The sequence below is a fragment of the Onychostoma macrolepis genome, chromosome 13, assembly GCF_012432095.1.
Source record: "Onychostoma macrolepis isolate SWU-2019 chromosome 13, ASM1243209v1, whole genome shotgun sequence".
NCBI lineage: Eukaryota > Metazoa > Chordata > Actinopteri > Cypriniformes > Cyprinidae > Onychostoma > Onychostoma macrolepis.
This window is the reverse complement of record NC_081167.1, coordinates 11,696,423-11,719,979: the sequence shown is the minus strand read 5'-3', so window position 1 is coordinate 11,719,979 and position 23,557 is coordinate 11,696,423. Positions and strand designations below refer to the sequence as shown.

Genomic DNA, 23,557 nt, shown 5'->3' with positions numbered 1-23,557 from the left:
GCGGAAATTATGCGCAATGCCCGCGCCGAAATTCAAGCCCTGTATATATACATATATATATATATACACACATACATATACATACACACAAATTGGTGTCCAAAATTATTAGAACCAGTATTCAGATCAGTTATTAATTAGATTAGTTATTTCTATCTTTTGCTGTAGTGTGTCAGTAGGAAATATCAGTTTACGTCTCCAAACATTCATATTGAAATTAATTGTAATAATCTAGTGAGATTTGTGTGTGCACAAGGAGTCTGACAGCAGCCAGTGCTCCACACAGAGATCTGATCTCATCATCATTTTTTGCCGTAGGTGCACTTGTGCATAGTTTTTCAGGGAGCTTTGCAGGTAGGTTTCTTGAAGCATCTTGGAGATGTTGCCACAGTTCTTCTGGATTTAGTCTGTCACAGTTTGTTCTGTTTCTTCATGTCATTCCAGACAGACTGATGATGATGAGATCAGATCTCTGTGCAGAGCACTGGCTGTCGTCAGACTCCTTGTTCAAAGAAAAATCTCCCTGGATTATTACAATTAATGGCAAAACAAATGGTTGGAATTTATTATAAACCGATATTTCCTACTGACCCACTACAGCAAAAGATAGAAATAACTGACTTAAAGGGATCCCCGGGTATTAAGACTTGTATGGCTTAATATAACGTAAATTATGTCTCTTATTTAAATATGTAGTAGAAAACTCATGAAAATGTATGTTATTGCCATTATTTTATGTGCACAGTACATCCTGCGTCGATGACGTCAAATGGTTGCACTTGCTGAACTACTGTCACTTATTTCTATAGTCTTTGGTTTTTTACCGTAACAACTCAGGAAAAAAAAATACTGATACGATACCACATTGTGTGGCTTTTGGTTATAATTTTCAGTCGAAGGGCAACAAGAGAAGCAATGTAAGACTTCACTGCTTTCCTAACAATAAGAAGAGGAGAAAAGAATGGGAAGATGCCTGTGGACAAATAAAACTTCCTAAAGACCTGCTTCTTTTTTCTCTCCACTTTAGCCCTGATGCTTTTGAGTCTTTTAGTAGACCACAGCTACTGAAAGAGCTTACAAACGGCTGAGACAAGAAACGCTAGATGCCATCTGTTAGGATGTAAACATGCCGACGCCAATCATGAGGCGTGGCCGCTAGGAGTTTCTCAGCGCGGATTTCCCTCCATATCCGGGGCGTTTAGACTCCTTGTGGGGAAACATCAATGGTACAGCATTTGGTTCAAACCTATACTTATATCCATCGTCACCTGTAAGCTCTTTCAGTAGCTATGGTCGTCATATCCATATTTTATTTTCTAAGTTGTCTATTCAGAGTTCTGTTGTGGTAAAAATAGCAACAGGTAGTGCTAGTACCTCACGAGTGCAACCATTTTACGTAATCAGAATAATGGCGCCCCCCATAGTCCAAAATATGTATAAAATGATGTGATTTTTAAAAAAAACAACAAATCTTTAATGGGTTTTCTACTACATATTTCAGTAAGAGACATCATTTACGTTATATTAAGCCATACAAGTCTTAATACCCAGGGATCCCTTTAAAACCATATTTTAGTTCGTGAAAATACTAGTGTTCTAATCATTTTGGCCACCATTGTGCGCATAATATTGGCCATCTTTACATTGGCCATCGGACTAGGGCTGTCGCGGTTAAGGAATTTCCCTTGCGGTAATTTTGAGTGGCTCAATAGCACGGTATGCGGTATTACAGCATAATATATATATATATATATATACACACACAGGTGCTGGTCATATAATTAGAATATCATCAAAAAGTTGATTTATTTCACTAATTCCATTCAAAAAGTGAAACTTGTATATTATTTGTTATATATATTATTATATTAGGTTTATTTCTTTTAATTTTGATGATTAGAGCTTACAGCTCATTAAAGTCAAAAATCAGTATCTCAAAATATTAGAATATTTACATTTGAGTTTGAATAAATGACCATCCCTACAGTATAAATTCTGGGTATCTCTTGTTCTTTGAAACCACAATAATGGGGAAGACTGCTGACTTGGCAATGATCCAGAAGACGAACATTGACACCCTCCACAAAGAGGGTAAGTCACAGAAGCTCATTACTGAAAGGTGTGGCTGTTTACAGAGTGCTGTATCAAAGCATATTAAATGCAAAGTTGACTGGAAGGAAGAATTTGGGTAGGAAAAGGTGCACAAGCAACAGGGATGACCGCAAGCTTGAGAATACAGTCAAGAAAAGCCAATTCAAACACTTGTGAGAGCTTCACAAGGAAATAACTGAAGCTGGAGTCAGTGCATCAAGAGTCACCACGCTCAGACGTCTTCAGGAAAAGGGCTACCAAGTCACTTCTGAACCAGAGACAATGTCAGAAGCATCTTACCTGGGCTGTGGAGAAAAAGAACTGGACTGTTGCTCAGTGGTCCAAAGTCCTCTTTTCAGATGAAAGTAAATTTTACATTTCATTTGGAAATCAAGGTCCCAGAGTCTGAAGGAAGAGTGGAGAGGCACAGAATCCATGTTGCTTGAAGTCCAGTGTGAAGTTTCTACAGTCAGTGATGATTTGGGCTGCCATGTCATCTGCTGGTGTTGGTCCACTGTGTTTTCTGATGTCCACAGTCAACGCAGCCATCTACCAGGAGATTTTAGAGCACTTCATGCTTCCTTCTGTTGACAAGCTTTATGGAGATGCTGATTTCATTTTCCAGCAGGACTTGGCACCTGCCCACACTGCCAAAGGTACCAAAAGCTGGTTCAATGACCATAGTGTTACTGTGCTTGATTGGCCAGCAAACTCGCCTGACCTGAACCCCATAGAGAATCTATGGGGTATTGTCAAGAGGAAGATGAGAGACACCAGACCCAACAATGCAGATGAGCTGAAGGCCATTATCAGAGCAACCTGGGCTCTCATAACACCTGAGCAGTGCCACAGACTGATCGACTCCATGCCACGCCGCATTGCTGCAGTAATTCAGGCAAAAGGAGCCCCAACTAAGTATTGAGTGCTGTACATGCTCATACTTTTCATTTTCATACTTTTCAGTTGGCTAAGATTTCTAAAAATCCTTTCTTTGTATTGGTCTTAAGTAATATTCTAATATTTTGAGATACTGATTTTTGACTTTCATGAGCTGCAAGTAGGCCTGTCGCGATAGTCGATATATCGACTTATCGCACGATATATGGAAATGAGCGTGATCATTTTTGGTGCCGCGATATATTGCGACGGATCATTTTTTTAGAATTAAAAATAATGATTATATAAATTTTTTTTACATAAAAATGAATATCACCAACATTTTAGTCGATCGCGCTGCCTCGGTCATCTCGTCTGCTCTCTGTGGCGGAGGCGGAGGCGGGGTGGCAGCGTCTCCCCCACACACACGCACAGAGCGGACAGCGACAGGTGAAGAGAAGGCGTGAACCCACTGCGTTATAAAGTATTTTGTGACATCTACAGCCAGTTAGGAAGAACAAGTCCCAATGGACTTGGTTTCAAAGCCGCAATCTTAAACTCCGTTGTGGGAACATTTTGGCTTTAAGCCGAATGAGAGAGGAGAGCCAGTTAACGTGAATGAGCCGCTGTTTGTTTTATTTATTTAGCATATTTTTTTTTTTTCACATTCCGGTTCCAATGTCTAAATATTCTTAAGAATAAAATGTTCTTTGTTCTTTGAAAGAGTGTACTTGCATTATTATGCTATTATATTGTCATATTGTAATTATATAATCAGTGAAATAAAATTGTCTTAAAATGACAATAATATCGTTTATCGCAATTAATTTTGGTGCAATATATCGCACAACAAAAAGTAGTTATCGTGACAGCCCTAGCTGTAAGCTCTAATCATCAAAATTAAAAGAAATAAACATTTGAAATATATCAGTCTGTGTGTAATGAATGAATATAATATACAAGTTTCACTTTTTGAATGGAATTAGTGAAATAAATCAACTTTTTGGTGACATTCTAATTATATGACCAGCACCTGTGTGTGTGTCTGTGTCTGTGTCTGTGTGTCTGTCTGTGTGTGTGTGTATTAGGGCTGGGTATCGATTCAGATGTCCCGATTCAATTCTCGATTTTTTTATTACATTCAGTGAATAAAGTTAATACAAAAGCTATTGATATTTCTAACAAAATGAACCGTAAACATCAGTTTACAAATAGTGAATTAATAAAAAGAAATTAAGAACCACAGGCCTGTATTTTAAACCTATTCTTTTTTTGTATAGGGTCCTTTCTTAAACAATAATAGGGCCCTATAAAACGTTCTTAATTTTTCTGTTAATCAGATGAAGGCATAAAAAAAAAAAATTTATCCTAATCAAATTAAAATTAAACCCTTTTATTTTTTGGCAAACAAAGTCCTGCACAACAGAGGTTTACTGTTAAAATTAAAAAGAAAACAATTGGGATTATTCCTTTAAAAATAAAGATTTATTAATATTTATTAGTAGTAGTAGCATCGAGTCTTAAGACTGCTCTTAACGTTAAACTAAACTTTTATTTTGACAGGTTGCCGTGAGGAACTTGCAGCTGCTGTGTATCAAGTGATACGACAGTAGTTTTCTCAAATTAAACTGTAAAGTGCTAATGAAATGACTCTGAGGAGCAGTGTGTTAATATCATCATATAGTGAGACGGCAGAAGATGAAAACACCGCGAGCGTCGTCTGCGCTTTAGTATGTGTGTGGTAAACAAAAGAGTGCGTCGTGCCATCCGCCATTCATTCATTCATTCATTGCGGAAATCATGGCGCCTTATGCGTGATATCAAATGCTTCATTTCACCTGAGCATTACGAATCACGCGCATGGCTTTGTTCTTGGTTCTCATCAACAGTATCTCCGCCATGATAAGCACTGAATGAATTACAGGCTTGCTGTTGTAACATTGCGCATCCGTAAATAAGGGTGACGTCTAGTGGAGAAGACTAATGATAAGAATCACATTAATCAGATCTTGTTTTAAATGCGTGCTGAAATAAATACCGGAAAAGATCGATTCGCGGCTTTTGAGAATCGATATTGAATCGACTTCATTAAAAAAAACGATTAATCGAAAAATCGGTTTTACATCTGTGTGTGTATGTTACGATGTAAGAAGGTCATAACCAAAACTAAATCGCGTTGAAACAAGAAGTGAAGTAAACAGAAGAGAATGACAAAATAACGGTCCACATAACAAAACTTAAACCTGACAATAAGATTATTAGTATACTGTTGGCCTAATATATATATAAATTGTTATATACAGTTAGTTCTGATCCTCGAATCTGACTGACAAGATCAACTGACTGACAACTTTTTCTGTTGATATTTCACCTGCGTGTTCTAGACGGCTGTCAGTCAGTGCAGTTTCATTGTTTCGCCTCAAGGTGGTGGCAAGAAAATGTCTTTGAGTGAGCCTTTAAACAGTTCATTCAACTACACGTTCAAAAGCGCTGATTCATTAAGAGATTTGTAATGAAACACGCTGTTTAAATCATTTTAACTTTGAGCGCCATTTTAAAGGCTCAGCTGACCAGCAGAGCATCGATGCTAAGACAGATTTCGATTTCCTTGGACATGACAACCTGTTTTCACATATGACTTGGCCTGAAGGACAGATGCAGAGGTAATCGCACGCGATCAGTCGATCTCTCTCTCATTCGCTGTCTGTTTAGGCTTGTTAAGTGCAAATTTACTGAGCCTCTGTGCAAATCAGCATGATACACATTGTTATCATTAGTAATATTCAGTACACATGCACGAAGTGTAAAACAAGAAGGGCGTAACCTTACGAAAAAGAAAACACTGAAATGTCGCGGTTGCTGCGGTTGTTGTATTCCTCTGCGGTTATGCTCATCAATAGCGCGGTATTGCGATATTGCGGTTATCGCGACAGCCCTACATCGGACACAGTGTTCTCAAAGATATCGACTAGGGATGCAACGATACCATTTTTTCAGAACCGACCCGATCCCGAAAATTCTGAGTATCTGCCGATACCGATCCAATCCGATACCAGCACAGTTTTTTTTTTATCAATGTAGAATTTCTATTCTTCTGTGTGTTGACCTGATCGTAACGCTTTTGTTTGTTAAACACAATCTACTACATATAGATAGCTTCATTTTAATGAAAAATAGCAAATGAAAAAATACATAATCATAATCTATTACAAAAATACTATTATAAACTAGGTTAGTGTTTAATTTAGCATGTAATAAAATGCATGGTCACTTGTTTGTTGTCCGGCCACTAGTTTCTCTAGCTATCACTAGGTGATTACTTTCCACCTAGTACCATTTAAAAAAAGCCTCAATGACAAGGCTATGATCTGCGTGATTATTTTGCCCATTATTTTATGTCTGATCAAAATCTTAAAGGGGTGGTTGATTGGGATTTCACTTTTTTAACGTTAGTTAGTGTGTAATGTTGCTGTTTGAGCATAAACAATATCTGCAAAGTTATGAAGCTGACAGTTCAATGCAAACAGAGATATCGTCTTTTAAAATTCTGTCAGTTTAATGCCTAAAAAAATGAAAAAAATGGGTCCGATGCGTCACGGATCCAGATAAACCCCGACCCCAGGAACACGCAGCAAAGGGGCCGAGGCCATGCTGCGCTGCTTTAGAGAAGAGGAAGAGAAAACTACGGGTGCACGTAAAAATCTATTCATATATGAATCGCGATTCTGTCTTCTAACGATTCTAATGGATTCACAAGTTTCAAAATCAATGTTCTAAAGCAGCGGTTCTTAATACTGTTCCTCGCGTCGCCCTGCTCTGCATCTCTCTCTCTCTCTCTCTCATTCAGATCGTCAGATCAGCTCCAACAAACTGTTCCAATTATACACTTATTTTCACACAGCTATGAGAAGCGTTATACATGGACGAGCGTGCGGTTGCTGTGCTGTATTAAAGCTTAAATCAGGATAAAACCGTATATTAAAAGCTAACAGAAGCAGTAGCATTTACATATAATAGCGCATCTAAAAGTATGAACCAACAACAACAAAAAACAAAAAAACATACCATTAAAAGCTGTACTTGCACAGGTTCTGCACGACCATCCTCTGCATCTCATTCGGGCTCAAATTGATAAGCAATATAGAAAACGCCATTGTTTACAATACAACCGGAGCACATGCAGCTGAGGCGAGGGGCAGGACATTCAGACGCGCACTAGAGGCGGTTTAGTGAATCACAACACACTTTACTAGCTAACCAATCAGAGCCCATCGCGTATTTCTGAGGGAGGGGCTTCATAAAACCAGGAAATAATCGGGGCATTTATCAAAGAAGGGACAGAGGTGTGGAATAAAAGGTAAATTATGTGAAAAATAATGTTTTTCAAAAAACTAAGCATGAACATGTTTGACTGCACCCCATAAACACAATCAAGCCTAGAGAAAAAAAAAGAAAAAAAGTCAACCACCCCTTTAATATCATTCTCTAGCACTAGAAACCACTAAAACCGCTAAATAAACTATAATAAATAAAAAATCCTCTGTAAGCAGATGAGTTTGTACATTAAATAAAGCTAAAAGTGTGTGGTGCTGATGGAGACTGACCTGTAGTTTCCCAGTTTGACCCAGATGACGTCTCTGTATTTGGGTTTCTTCCCTGAGCGGCAGTCATTACAGAACCAGCTGCCATCAGGCATAGCGATGTTCAGACAGTCAGGGTGAAATGCAGCTGGACATGACTCACAGCACAGCAGACGGCCACCTTCAACATGCATACATACATTTATATTGTGCCATCATGATCAAATCAAGTATGCTCTAATTCTTTCATGAGGTTCTAGGATTGTTTACATCCATTGCAATGTTTTAATGTTTAATTCTGGATGCCCCTCATTAAAAAAGGAATAAAACAGCTTATGTGTTGAATAATGAGAGTGGAAGTCACACCCTTTGAGCAGATGAAGCACCAGCTGACGTTGACGTGAGAGTGGTGACTGTAGCCTTTCTTAGGCCTGAAGTGGTTTGTGCACACAATGGCAGAGGAAGTGATCATCTCGCTCCCTGCAGCAACACACAGATCTCCAACATGATAGGCCACGGGACAGTGCAAACAACGCATCATCTTTCCTGCAAGGGGACAATGGGAAATGTGCTTTAAGTATAAAGTGATAAAACCAACATCAGCTTAAAAAAGTCCTTCTGTTGGAGATTAATTTAGCTCTTTTATATAATTGAACCTATTTGTAAAATATAGGCCTGGTTTCATAGAGAGGGCTTAGGTTAAAACAGGATTAGGCAATAGGTCAATTAGAATATTTAAGTAGTTTTTATAAATGTGCCTTATAAAAAAAATATTACTGGTGTGTGCATCTTGAGACAAAACAAAGGCACTGACATAATTGAAGATCAGTCAGTGCAAGTTTCTTTCAGTTGAAACAGCTCAGATTTACATTTTAGCCTGGGATTAGTCTTAAACCTTGTCTGTGAAACCAGGGGATAGAGTTTAACCAAATTGTGCTTGCAGTATGAATATAATGAAAAAAAAAATAATGATAAATTATATTATACATAATTATTAGGGGATGTGCATCTCATAACTCAGGCCGATACGATAGAGTCCTGCACGGGTCCTGTTTGATAAACCCGCCCCCGCCCCGCACCCGCAGTAGTTAACCGAATACCCGACCCGTTATCCGACAGCAACACTAATTTAATTCCAAACCCGACCCGACCCGTTTGACATAAAAACCGCAACCTGAACCGCACCCGCATTAAATCTACATAAGGCAGACAAAACACCTTTATTTTATTTTTAATGTAACAAGCAATAACTCAGTCATTCTGAGTTAGTGTTGTCAAAAGACCCGGTACTTCGGTACCAAGTCGGTACTAAAAAAGTGAAAACGTCACGGTACCAGGTTTTTTTAAGTACCGGTGGTACCGAGTACCCGGTCAACCCGGTTCTTGACACGTACGGCCCAATGATTTCTGCGATGCAGAAAACGCGGACAGAATCTCGGAATCCAGTTATAAAAACGGAATTTACAGTTTAGCACGGAATGTGAATTTGTCAAAGTTTGGATGAATTAATCAAAAGTAGGTCATCGCACTTAAATCAAATCGCGACGTGGACTAGTATCTGTAAATATTAAGCTGCAAAAGTCGATTCAGATATGAATCCCGCATGTTCTGCGAGTCCCTGTGTGAGTGAATGAATGGCAGAGACGCGCGGTTTTTTCTTTTTTTTTACTACATACACTGAAGCGCGCGTGACGCTCACGGTGATTCATCATCTGCCATCTCAATGAGGACATAAATACATAAACAACATCTACAGAACTGCTCTGAGAGTCCCCTCGCGAGCATTTTACGTTTAAAGGTACACAGAAATTTAAAGGTATTCACGGCAACCCGTCAAAATAAAAGTTCATCTTAAAGACATTGTGCCAGAAATATAATTTTTTTTTTTTTTTTTTTTTTTTTAAAAGAAGTCACAATATTTCTTCCATATTTTAATTTTAATAGTAAATCCCCTTTATTTACCAAAACAATACAATGTGTTTAAATTTAATTAATTAAAAGACAAATTAAATTTGGGTGAAGCTTGTTTACTGTTTTTCATACTTTTATTACTTGCGGAAAAACTTGAAACACAATTTAAATAAAGTATAAGGAATGGCATTGATTTTTGTACATTTTTATTTTTGTTTGACTTTATTAAAAATAGTGTGTTTTTTTTAATTAGCATGTGGTACCGAAATTGGTACCGAGAACCGTGGATTTTGACTGGTATCGGTACCGAATACTGAAATTTTGGTACCGTGACAACACTATTCTGAGTTAATGCGTTAATATTTTAATAATAAATAATAATAAATTTAATAATAACATTTAACACACACAGCCCAACAAGTTAACAGAGAGAGAGAAAGCACCATTCAACGTGATAAACAATACAAAACTATTGCGGACTAAAGCTTTTATTCAAACTGTGAATAGATTAACTACAGAAAAGCGAGGAAAGAGCGCTCACTTTAATATAATCACTAGACCTACAGCTGTCAATCAATGTCAATACAGCTGTCGACTGGCTACAGTGCTCAGTATTTGCAAATCCCGCTGTAGAAGCCCGCTTCAGACAGAGCGCGCGAACACAAGCATGGGACAATTTGAAAGGAGCTGCCTATCAGCGTGTACTGGATTAAGTCGAAATAGTCTTGGTTATAATTGTACCCACAACCCGCCCGTGCCTGTTACCAGTCCGACCCGCACCGCACCAGACACGTCAATATTATTCCACCCGTTATGTCAATTTTTGCGGTTCACCCGTCGGGTACCCACCCGCGTGCAGGACTCTGAGATACGCATCTCGATGCATAGCCAACGATACGAAACATTAAAGATACATATGAAGCAGCTACCGATGCGATGCGATTTGCACGTTATGATACAGTGCGATCTTATTTCGATTAGATTCAATTCAACACAATACAATGCAAATGGAGAAAATATGATCACTTTTAACGCCTCGAGGCCTGTTTCATAAACACGTTTACCGAATAATTCAGGCTTATTTCAGTTAGTCTGACTCATTGTCAAATGATTTGGTTCCATAAAGCAAATTTAACATGGGCCTAGATCAAGCTTATGCCGAGTTCACACTGCACGATTTTCAAACTCGTCGGATCGCTGTTGTTTTCACACTGCGTGACTATCTGGGGTAGCATTCAGTCGCTGCTGTGTTCACATTGCACGATGGATCGGCGACAGGGGCTTTCACATTGCACGATTTCACAATAGGAAGAATCGCCGACAACTCTGTCTGATCCGCAAACTACGTTTCACAACAAAACACACGCGAGAAGTGATAAGGAAATAACGCGAGAACCTGCGTGCATCAGCCCGTTGTTCTCGGGCTAGACTGGAAGTATTAAAAAAAATATAGCCCGCAAATTGTCTGTGCGCTGATTTCCAGCTACAAAAAGAAAAACAGATTATGCAGGAGGGAGATGCAAATGGAACAGGGATTGTGTTCTGGTAAATAATAATTTGCAGTAACTGTTATGATGTTGCGGCTGGTCAAGCGTTTGTGCTTGTTTCTGTATGATATAATTGTACAAATTAAAATACTGATATGATAACTCCTCACCGAACTTCCCTCTGCCCTGTATCTTTGTCTCTCATTGGCTGAAGGTCATCGTGATGTAGTTTTCAGTCAGAAATCATTGCACACAGCGTGATTGTGAATCGCCGACGGCTCCAGATATTTAGCATGCCAAATATTTCACGGGCGTCGGCGACGTGTCGGCGATTCTCTCAGATCGCGTCTTTGGTAATTCACACTGCGCGATTGTCACTCGCGTGAACGAGCTCCGATTTGCCTCCGATGTCGGGCATTTGTCGGCGATTTATCAAAACCTGTCGGCGAGTGAAAAATCGTGCTAAAATCGTGCAGTGTGAACTCGGCATTAGTCACTGTGGCAATTTAAGCTGGGAAACTAATCTGGTCTAAAGAAGGTTAACTGTCAGACTAAGCTGAGTTCCTCTAACACTGACCAATAGCAACACAATGATATTACCACTCTCTCACATACCATTATTAGACTTTTTTGACAGTTAGTAGTAGAGCTGCACGATTCTGGATAAATTGAGAATCACGATTTTTTTTGTCTCGAATTGAGATCACGATTCTGAACTAAAAACAATGTGAGAAAATATTATTGCTGCAGTCTACTTAAAAGGGTTTAATTAATTTGAATGAATTACTAAACACGTTAATATATATATATATATCTTCAACATATTAAATACACCAATTTTAATATTAAAATTTTGAAAAAATGGTTTGAATGAATGATTCATTGACTCGCTCATAAATACTTCACTTGTTTTATTTATTAATGGATTAATCAGTGTTTTTGAACAAATCTCCTGAATGAAAGATTCAATGACAAATATATTTTTAACAGTCACTAGGTGGCAAAACAATGCAATCGACACATTATTTGAAGTGCCAGTTACTTTCAAAAGGGGATTTGCTCTATTTTGATCGCTACCATAGACATCAATGACTACGTTTATATGCGCACGAATAATGTAATCAGCATTATGATGTTTACATGTCAAGAGCAAAGCTCTTCACTCCTGTTTACATGCAATTTCCATTATTCGCGAGTTGTAGGCTATTTTTTTTTTACCGCCACACGTACCCCACTGCACAGCACAAATGATGGACTCAGTAAGAGTAGGTGTGTTACTGGCCACTGTTTTAATTTATTTAAGTCTAATGCAAAACACTTTTATATGGTTGTATTCCATGCTTTGGCGCCATAGAAATGCGACGGCAATTCATTTGCTTACACTGCTGTCACGTTCTGCTCGCAGTTTCTGGATGAGGGTAAGGAACAGAGACTGGTGGCAGCAAGTTGTGTTTTCCCGAGAAATGCGATGCATTCTTCCCCGCCATCGTTTCTAATCTCCGTATTATTACAGGTGTCACGTCATTCATGACACAAGTACATGCGCACTTTGGTCAGAGCAGCAATAGGCTACTCCGATTAAGGTGTTTACATGCCTGTATATTTCGATGAGATAAAGTTTAAATCGCAATATTGCCAAAATCTCATCGCATTAAGAGGGTGCATGTAAATGCTAATGTTTATATCTGAACTGCGAACTTTCATCCCAGTATTTCTGTGATAATATAAAAACTATATAAGACTGTGCAGTTGAAAAGACTGTTTGTGAAGCTGTTTCTTACCCAAACATGTTAAATATCTGCTCTCTGTGTCAGTGGCAGTGTGAACGCAGATTTGAACGTTGTATGATTTTTTTCAAAGGTTTAATGGACACGGGCGAATCGTTGTCATTTAAAAATGGGATTGCGTTGGTGTTTGAATCGAGATCGTGATCTTTTAACGATTAATCGTGCAGCTCTAGTTACTAGCCATTGCAGCCTTTTTCTCTGGTTTTATGACAGCTGTACCTTTTATAGTTTGCAGAATAGATATCAGAACATTGGAATATTACAATCTAAAATTGCTCTAAGGCATTGAAATAACTAAATTAAAAGTTAAAATAACTGAATTAAAAATGAAAATAAATAGTAAATATAATGACTATTTTAACTGCTATCAGAAACCCACATTAACTAATTTAAGCTTTGTAATTAGTACGGTACTAGCTTACATTTGATTTACCTATAACAATAGTCCTTTTACAGCAACTGCTATCATAAAAATACACTTAAATGTGGGTTTAAAATTCTACAAAAGACAAATTTAAATGTCCAACAACAAATATTTTAGCAAAATGCATATTTGACTCAGAATTATTGCAGTATTATTCTATTGTGTTCCGTCTGTTTAGCACGCATGCGCGCAGCAGTGCTTGTTCACTCGCGTAAGCCTCACCCACTCCTGACAGCAAAAAGGATATATTTGCATCACTTTCTAACATTTACAGATGAAAAATATACCTGTGACATGTCAGTTATGCACTGAGGAAAACACAACGTCTCAAATGCATTAAACAGCACAAATAAATTCACTGTTTGCCATGGTGGATCGATTTGACCCATGATCGACATTAAGGGCTGCTTAAGAATAAGCGTGCACAAATTAGAGAGATTGCGTTGAGAGATAACTTAATTTGTCGTTATTGAACCGCTTTAGCCCCGATTAATTTGTTAAGTTATTTCAAGTCAGGTTTTGGACTTTATTCCCTGTTTTTCCTCGGGTCTCCATGGTGTTGTGATTCGTCATATTCAAGCAGCAGCAGTGGTGATGAGAGAACGCGTTTAGAGAGGAGAAAACAATCTACATATAAAATATTGGTCACAGATTATTGGTCACTTTCTATATAAAAGTATAGCGCATCCACTAGTAATTATAAATAAATTGGTTTTTACAGATGCAAATATCTTAGAAAATATATAAATGCCAACTTGTAGCCGATGCACTGAGCTAATCGGAAAATCTTCCCATCTATCTATCTATCTATCTATCTATATATATCTATATCTATATATATATCTATATATATATCTATATATATATCTATATATATATCTATATATATATATATATATATATATATATATATATATATATATATATATATACACACACACACACAGATTAATAAGAATCATTAGTACATGGTAGTTAAAGATTAAAAACATTTAAAAAATAAAGTGGCTTCAAATAAAGACTTGGGTTTCCAAAAAGCAAAAAACAAACAAACAAAAACATCTTTAAATTGCCACCCCTTTGCAGGCTTATAATCCAGTTCTTTTAATGAATCGTCAAAAAGACTCAAACTCACAAATCATGGTTTGAATCAGTCTAAAAAAAAATATCCAGAAACTCACCGTCTCTTCAGAACAATCCAACCGAGGTGCATAGACCAAAAATGTTCCCGAAGAGTAAAATACTTGAAAAAGTCTGCACACTCCACCAAAAATCACATGCAAGATAAAAATCACATTTCGGCAGAAAAAATGGTCGCAGTCTGGAGCCCTGGACTGTATGTTTTTATGACAGAGCAAAATTAAATAAACATGCATGCCAGTTTAAGTACCTTTGGTGGCCTTGCCAGCACCGCGGCCGCTGTAGTGGCAGCTGAGGCAGGTGTGCAGGGGGCAGCGGAAGCCACGGTTCTCAAACACAGTGAGAGCGCTCAACTGCACACATGCCTCATGGTAGAAACGCCCACAGTGAACCACACAGCAACGCCGTACCTCTCCTTCAGACTTCTTACAGGTGAAACACACATGCGCACCTGAAAACATGAAAGAAAATTATAGCTCACAATAGTGAGAAAGCCGTTTTATCTTCACATTACCATGCGTGTCTCACCTGAGCTGCAGGCAGAGCAGAGCACCTTTTCTGCTGACCGATCGAGCCCAATACAGTGCAGGTGATATGAGGCACAGCACTGTCCTTCACACATCACCAGATCCTCCCCGGTCTGCTCACACACCTGTGGAACAGCAACACAATCACACTCATGAATATGCAGTAGGGGTGTGCCAGATCATACCGTCCACGATAATACCGGTATAAATTTTTACATGAAAAAAAAAAAAAAAAAAGTGTCTCATATCGCGATATCAATGATATAGCGATGCGATGACGTATTTACTAGGGATGCACTGATTGTTCGGGCTGCCGAAATTATTAGGTCGAAAATAAATAAAAAGACCTAATAAATTGTACCGAACAATGACGTGACGCGATCAAATAGAGGCGCGCACTAATGCAGTAAACATGATGGCAGTGTCGAAGCATTTAAAACTGTCAGAGAAAGATGCAAATCATTACAAGCACCGACAGCGAGAGACCGTTTAGTACTGCATCGCATGTCTCCGATGAGAAGAGGAAGGGGTGGTTGTTGCTGGTTACTGTATGATTAAAATTGCGAAATGGCCTTTAACAATTAAATACACTGCAGAACGTTATGTTTTCTAATACACACATGAATTGCATGTTCAAACAGTGCTGCAGGAGCTCGCGACGTTGTCTCACAGGGTTCAAAGTACAAACCGCGAGGGAAATCTGCACTGAAACTGTTACTCATCAGTTGCTCAGTAACACTTTTATGAATTTTTACAAGGCATGTGGCAATGTGATACGTGCATCTTCCCAAATTAGTAATGAGAATAATTTATAAATCTGCTGCTGTCAACCAACAAAAAGAAGCACTGAGGACTTCCTGCGGGTTTCCGTCAAAATAAAAGCTCCATCAACATTCATAAATGTTAGTATTGTAATTTTACTGTTATTCTGTTAAATAAAATTAAAAAGACAATAATAATGATAATAATTACAACAGCTCTATTAATACATTTATTTATATTATTAATACATTTATTATAACATTCACACAGTGTTCAAATTGGGATCTGCAATATTTTCTAAAGTTTGAAAAGAATTCCCTTCTGCTCAGCAAGGCAGCATTTATTTGCATGAAGGGGTCTCAGAAATGGCCACAAAATATTGTTTTACTAACTTATTAATTTTAAGTTAAATTGTGCTTTGTTGGTATGTTGGTGCTATGTCTGCTAGAATGTTAAAAAGTATTTTTAAATTGTTGTTTTGTATTAGTGTACAATGTTAGTACAAAGGCTAGTATCATTACCTTTTTAAAATGTAAGTATCGACTTAACAACAAAGAACTGGTACTTTTGACAACACTACACAGACAGTTCACTCACCAGACACACACTTTCCTTCTTGGCACCTGCAGTTCGTTCTGTCTTCTTTGAGTGATGTGATTCGTCTGTACTGTCACTGGGAGAATCAGGTCTCTGCTCGCACAGCGAACTCTGAAATATACATTCAGAATATATTTACTTACAGGACATCTTGTAAGCAAAAGTGACAGAAACGATTTACCATTCCAAACAAAGTCAATTATTCAAACCAAGAAACACTGCATGCATGTCACATTTTACAAACTGGTCCACAAATGGTCAGGTTCCAAGTATGATATTTCAAGTATTGAAAAAAAATAAATGAACAAATACACATACCTCTGGCTCAGGAGATGATGATGGGTGGTGCTTTTTGGATGAGACAGGAAAAGATTGTCTGCCTGACTCCTGTTTCCTTTTCCTGACACGCTTGGCTTTAGCAAGAGACTCCTCCCCTGAGAAACCAAGATAATTTTAAAAACAGAGAAACTGTAGAGGGAAAAAAAATGACACAAAGAAGAGCAGTATTTAGACTGGGCCTTTTCTGTAGTTCAAAACAGTTTGCACATTTACTTGGGGCTTTTTTAGTTTGTTTCATTTTGTCATCCCTATCTGCTTTCCGCCTCCTCCCCCTGGGTTTACCAACAGCAGCCTCATTTGATGGTGCCTTCTGACAGAAAAGAAGGAATGGAAACAATATTATTAATTTAATAGCTCAATTATAAATTTTTATTTTATAAATTTAATTTTTATAACAATTCATGCTAAAATATCTACAAACATCATATCATACCTTTTGGACTTTCTGCTTTTTAAACTCTTTTTCAAGCTTGGTTTTCTTTTTAGGCTGCAGCTCCACATCATTCTTGGATTCTCGTAAACGTTTGTAGCCTATTTTCATTCCTGTATGAAGCAGTCAGAATGCATGCTTACCTTTTATGAAGGAGAATTTCAGGTTTGAACCATATACCTTTTCCATAAACAACTGAAATGTTGCTAATAATGAAACCACCTACACACCTTTAGAAATATCTTCCACCAAGACTTTTGGGCTTGGTTCTATTAACTTTATATCTGATAAAATAAAATCACAGGAAATTACTACAAGAACAAAAATACATGAAACAACAACCATGAACATTTGAGGGCTTTCATTTAAAAAAAAAAAAACAAACAAAAAAAAAATGTGTGCAATAATGTGCATTGTTTAAACTATATAATTGTTTATATATTTTTCATCTTTCCAGATACAAAAAACAGCAATTATCACTGGTTAGGTAATTGTTTGCAATTTACAGTTCATAAATGTCTTTTAAGTTACATGTCTCACCTGAAAATCCAGTATTAGTGGACACTGTGCCTAAAGTGTCAGAGATACTGACACCAGCTTTTACTTTCCTCTTCTTTACTGAATTTGGTGCAGCAGGAAACTTCTGTCTGAGCTGTCTTGGCTTCTTCTGAGAAGCTTTTGGCTGAAGGTCTAGATCAATACAGAGCAGGTCCTTCTTATATGTAAAGACAAAATGAAAAGAAAGTGTGATTACCATAAAATACAACAGAAAAAACTATCATTATCCAGCGAGACAAAACACACCTTTTTCCGGTAAGCCCGTTTCCCAGTCTTTGTCTTTATTTTACTCTGGTGTTCTGATGCAGTGCAGTGATTCTACAATGCCAAAAGATTTGAAAGATTACATCTCTAGCCTGAAATTGAAATACTAATTCTACACTGAGATAAACAAGTCCAATCTTATTAACTGCTACCTGAACAGTACACCCAGGGACATCTTTTGCAGAGGAAGCTTCCGTCTTCTTCCACTTCAGTATTGTGCTGTGCTGATCCCTCTTCACTGATGTTTTAGGTGCTTTTTTGGAGAGGGTGTTTTTCCCTGATGAAGTGCTGCTGTTTGTGGGGTGGGAGAAGAGGCCTGGGATGGTGGTAGTTGTTGTTGTGGAGTTGGGGCTGGAATGAGTGGAGTCAGGAGGAGTGAGGCTAACAAGCTCCTGAGACTCCCTCCGATCTTGGTCTTGCTGTGGTCCCTGATTGCGCTGTGCTTGAAGTTCTTGTAGCATGCGAGGGTTGAACTGGGCTTTGCCATTTTCATAAACAAAGCTGAATTTGGCAAGTCGCTCTTCTATTAGTAAACACAATGCTTCTGTAGCCTGTGACACACCTGTCTCCCACTGTTCCCGAAACTTACGAGGAATTGCCCGCTGTTGAGAGCACATCAACAACATCTGAGACAAAGGAATCTCACGATAATACAATAAAAATATTAATGAAAAATACACACAATATTTACTGTACCTTCCTTCCACTAATATCAATGGGTAGTTTGTTGCTGCGGCTAAGTGACTGGTATTGGTGTTTTCCTGAGAAGGTAACCATGCTCTTCTCAAAAACATATCCTCTCTCTGGAGCATTTCCGAAGTACTGTACATGGTACAATAATCCTGTGCGGCTATTCACTGAAAGAAAAAGAAAAAGTAAATAAATAAAATAATAATAATAAATAAATAAATAAAATAAATAAAAAGTCTAATTCTGTCTAAGGTTTTGACTAAGTTTAAGTCTAATTCTTACAGGTGCTACCTTTCTCATGCTGCCTTGTTGACAGCTGGAAGCCAGTCCTTCTCTCTGCTTGTTAGCTCAAGGTCACCATTGTGCAAACAATTTCCACAGGATATGTGCCCTCCCCTATCAGTACTTTCAAACCATCCTTTTGGACCAAATGTAAGTGTTGTTTCTGACACTGTCACAACTCTTCTCTCAACTTTTAGCTATCTGCCTCACAGACACAGCATCCAGATGACTCACTACCCATCTTACTCATGGAGCCCCCCAGGGCTCTGTTTTAGGCCCTTCTTCTGCTCTTCTTTTCAATATTTAAATGCATTCTGTTCACATTACTACACATTTATGGTTACAGTTACCATTGCACTGATGATGACTTTTTGGACAGAGTTCTTTCCAAATTCAGCCAAACCATTCAAAATCTAGATGATGTTGTCAGCCTATCATTTCAGTCCATTTTAAATACCTGGTCAAGGCAGCATTCTTTTAACTCTGTGAAAACTGCACATCTTTGCTCAATTCTTAGCCCAAAAGATACTGAATCTCTGGTACATGCTTTCATAACTTCACAGCTTGGTTACAGCCTACTCACCAAAACCATCACAATCGACCCCCCCCAATCCTGTTTAAATTGGACTGGCCACCCGTTTCATCTCTTATTTACTACAAAGCACTTCTTGTAATCTTTAAATCCCTTAATGACCTTGCTTCTTGAGTTTCTGAGCTACTTCAGCTGTTTCCTTGATGTCTCCTAGATTCTGACTTTCCTCCATGGGTGGCAAAACATGCAGTGCCATGGCATCTAAACTCCTGAACTCAATCTCAAGTAGCCTTTGCAACTTTTAAAACTCAATTAAAAGCTTTTTCTCACAGTATTACTTTCCACATCAGATTCATTGTTTTTTCTTAATCTATCTATCAGTTTGCAGTTACAATTTTACTGTCACTGATCGAGTTATGATATTCTTTGCTTTTCCATGTATCATTATAAAAAGGTGCAGTTAATGTTACATCATACTAGCAAGCACTGCCAAAAACAGTTAGAAATTGAGTAAGCCAGTAATGATGCAAATCTGTTGTGGTTGACAATATGGTAATGGAAAGTGCTTGAAGAATACACGTCAACTGATCTAGCACACCTTACCTTTTGACCTAAAGTGCATGTTAATCTCCAGGTCTGTAGTGATCATGCATGGCCACCAAGGGTATCCAGACACTTTGGCCCAGATAACATCACCCACTGAAAACTGCACACGGGGTTCTGTCTCTGTACCACTCACTTCCACATCATCCACACCCTGTGCAACATCATTCACTTCGCAGTCAGACACAGGCCCCTGCAAGACAGAAATGAAGAACTGTAAGACTCACGAAAAAAAGAGAATCCCCTCCACAAGTGGTAAACACATTTTCCTTATGACAAACAACTTATTTTGCATTAAAACAGTTGAAGAGCCAATAAGCTATACCTGGATTGGGATGGGAGTTACACTAGCAGTTATCTCGCCATCAGTCTGCTCATCAGACTCAGTGGGGAGAACACATGGTTCAGTGGTGAGGTCATTAGAATTTATGGTGGTGTGCAGTAGAGGGGATTGATCAGAACTCTCAGTAGGGGTTAAAATTGACTCTGTGCAATTTGGAGGAGTTCTCTTCCTCATAAGCCCCCCTTTTTTCTTTCGTCTTTCTCTCCTGGCACTTGGAGAGGCAAGAAAACCTTCTGAAAGTCTTAAAGGTGCATTTGTCGCCTCTGTTCCCTCCTCTGCATAATCTGCTCCATATCGGTTTGTCTTCCCACCTAGATTTACCACACATTTGGTTATTTTAAAAGTTATTTCAGGAGAAACACAGGACTTCCTTGGAGGGCTGGCATGCTGAGGAACAGGCTCCACCCCTTTGAGAAGAGGCTGTGCAGCTGTGGCAGCACAGAGCTTTGACATTTTGTCTTGATCGCCATTTAACAAGCGGGAAGTCAGGTCCTTTAGCCGCTCATGGGTGTGGTTATGACCATGACTGCCAATCATCTGCAAAACACTTTCTTGAGGTGTAGCTGCCAGCTGGGTAGCAGCTTTATCCATAGTAGGATCAGTGCTCCCATCACCCCGACCCTTACGTCCACCAGGTGAATCAGAGGGTTGTTTCATGGTGGTAGGACTCCTGGGCTCTGGCATTGCAGGCAGTGATGTCCCCTTACTATCTGTCATTACTAACCAGGGGCCTGAAAAAGACAAAAAGCAATAGATGTTTACAAAATGAAACATTTACAATCAGTCCTCAACTATATTACAAAAAAGGGAACATTAATTAAAGTATGCACATGTAAACTAATATAAATCTCATATATATATATATATATATATATATATATATATATATATATATCCACTTAAAATGTTGACTAATATATACACACACACTCAAAATATGGTCTGGTCAGTCCATAAAGCTGTGCGATTATTATGAATTAAAATATACATTGTTTACATTAGGGGGCCTCTGGGTTAGAAAAAGATGACAACCTTTGCTTTAAAATAAAAATATGCAAACACAACTACATAATGGACCACACCTTAAAAGCCTAGGCCCACTTCTGTTCATGAATTAGACTTTAAAAAAAAAAAAATTATAATAATAATGCAGAGCATATTTATGTGTGTGTGTGTGTATGTGTGTGTATATATATATATATTTAACAGGTACATTTTAAAAATACAAAACATAAAAAGATTACGAGAACAAACATAACCGACGTTTATCGAAAATACGAATTAACTGTTCTAACCACTACACCTGTGGCGACTACTGCAAGCTGAAAGTCCTAAATAGCCACAAATAACCAGTAGTTACAGTTCGCGTGGAACACTGTGGTTAGGTGAAAGAACTGAGTGGATTATGGCGAGGATGGAGTTTGAGAACTGGAATGGTTTGGTCCCACATTAAAATGGCTTCCATGGAGGATTCGCAGTGCGCGAGTGGGTGGCCAGCCGCTTTGATTCAGCTCAATGCTCAAACCCCGACGCCACCTCCTCAAATGAATCCTGAAACAAAACCCACTGATATAAACCAAACCATTCGATACGAAATAAGCACTGCGAGCTTTCCATCAACGAGATGAAAAAAAAAAAAAGTACCGCATTTGATTTGTAACATGCACAACGGCAATAAATGAATCATATCTAAAATGTGCATAAAAACAAAACCCAAGCAAAGCTTTATGTAAAACAGTGACTGCTCAAATGCAAATGTTCGTTCGGTCCTAAAGAAGAGGCAGTTATCGAGCTATTGTTATTCAGGATGAGCGGTCAGAATGCCTCGTTAACATCAATGAAGGAAGATTATGGATGAGTCAGTGATGGACTCTCCTAACCGTCCTAAAAGCCCACAGCAAACTGAAAGAAAATAACTCACGTTAATACAAACTTTTACACCAAAATGAAACTAAAACACCTTCCGTGGGAATTGTGCTCTCGGCTAAAATGCTGCAATACTTCAGAGACCAGACGGATGTAACGTTAAGGAAATGTATACACAAAGTGGAGTAAAACATATTAAGCCATAGGTCCGTGAAAGTAACAGTGTAGAGCTAATATGATGTTAGCAAAGAAATGAATCGCCAAAACACATAAAACACTTGTACGGATCCAAACATTTCTACGCTATTAAATATGTAAGCTCTGAGGATGTGTCTGGGGCTGTGATACATACTATAACCATATGGTATATTTTATTAACTCAGGAATAATTTATTCTTCAAACTGAAGCTGACAAACCTCGCGAACTACAGCCTAGCCAGCTAGCAAGTGAGGCACAGCTGCAGCTGCCTCAGTCAGTGACATACTACAAAACGACTCGTTTACCCGTGAAAGAAAATCTCTAATATCCCACCCCAGCGTGTAATAGACAGCAATCCCCCTAATTATGATGTGCCACGATTTATTCCTGTGGGAAAATAAACCTGTTTACAGCATCTCCATTACTCCCGACCTGTATTGAGAAGCTTGCGGGAAACTCTCTCATCCCAATCAGCGCCAAAAATACTCACATCCGATTGGCTGACACGCGACTGCACAATTCAACCGGCCTTTTCAAATATCACTCTCTTCGCGGCCGACTCTCCGTTGAACATCTTCAGTTATCCTAGGCGCACTCCAAACTTCATCGCAGGTTCGCTGTTTAAGATGAAACCATGAGATTCTGAGATCATCTGTTTTTGTTTTTATTTCGAAAAATGGCAAAGCGACACAGATCACCGCTCGAGGAATTGAGCAGAGGAGGGCAATTCTCACCATGTGACGTCAGAAGCCCGAGGGAGGGAATTCGTTATCTTGTTGCCAGTTGCACACAGAAAACGTGGCGAATGCTGAGTTTTACATCATTGTATAAAAATAACGACAACGTTTTGGAATTCATTAGTTGCAATTTTTAATTGAACATAAACTAACACTGAAATGTGTAATTTTTCTTTTAAATATATATTTTATTTTTCCAGTTAATATATTTTGAGCGCGTAGACGATTTTCACTCAAGCAAGAGTGTCTGGCAACCAGAAAATAAGCGCGCCAGACAGTGTTGCCATGTCCGCTTGTTACAAACGTCTTTTGGTTTGTTGATTTATTAAGGCGCCTACAGACATTGGTTGCGTTTTTGGCCTTATTTCTAAAATAATTATGTAAATGCACCGGAAAAAAAAGATGTATTCATTGATTTAGATGGTAAGTTGTATGTGAAACATTCCATTGTTTTGTAATTATATGATAGCACAGCAAATGCCATGTTTTATGTGCATCACGCTACAATAAATAGACCAATGAAGCATGCAGT

The 23,557-nt window shown here is 38.3% G+C and overlaps 1 protein-coding gene across 4 annotated transcripts in view; it reads right to left on the bottom strand.

The window, feature by feature from the left end:
- nsd2 (nuclear receptor binding SET domain protein 2) overlaps positions 1 to 23,034 on the bottom strand; it is a 32,751-nt gene extending 9,717 nt beyond the window's left edge. Inside the window, exons 1-16 of one of the 4 annotated variants that reach the window (XM_058794948.1) lie at positions 22,779 to 23,034; positions 20,206 to 20,954; positions 19,881 to 20,073; positions 18,470 to 18,630; positions 17,926 to 18,375; positions 17,756 to 17,827; positions 17,492 to 17,666; positions 17,182 to 17,235; positions 16,955 to 17,064; positions 16,735 to 16,831; positions 16,501 to 16,616; positions 16,183 to 16,293; positions 14,825 to 14,948; positions 14,547 to 14,747; positions 7,914 to 8,093; positions 7,572 to 7,728 (exon numbers count right to left, since the gene is read on the bottom strand). In XM_058794948.1, the coding sequence (XP_058650931.1) occupies positions 7,572 to 7,728; positions 7,914 to 8,093; positions 14,547 to 14,747; positions 14,825 to 14,948; positions 16,183 to 16,293; positions 16,501 to 16,616; positions 16,735 to 16,831; positions 16,955 to 17,064; positions 17,182 to 17,235; positions 17,492 to 17,666; positions 17,756 to 17,827; positions 17,926 to 18,375; positions 18,470 to 18,630; positions 19,881 to 20,073; positions 20,206 to 20,940 (2,936 nt within the window). In that variant the 5' untranslated portion in view covers positions 20,941 to 20,954; positions 22,779 to 23,034. The other 3 variants (XM_058794951.1, XM_058794950.1, XM_058794949.1) reach the window with 3 other exon arrangements.
- Positions 23,035 to 23,557: the final 523 nt, after the last annotated feature.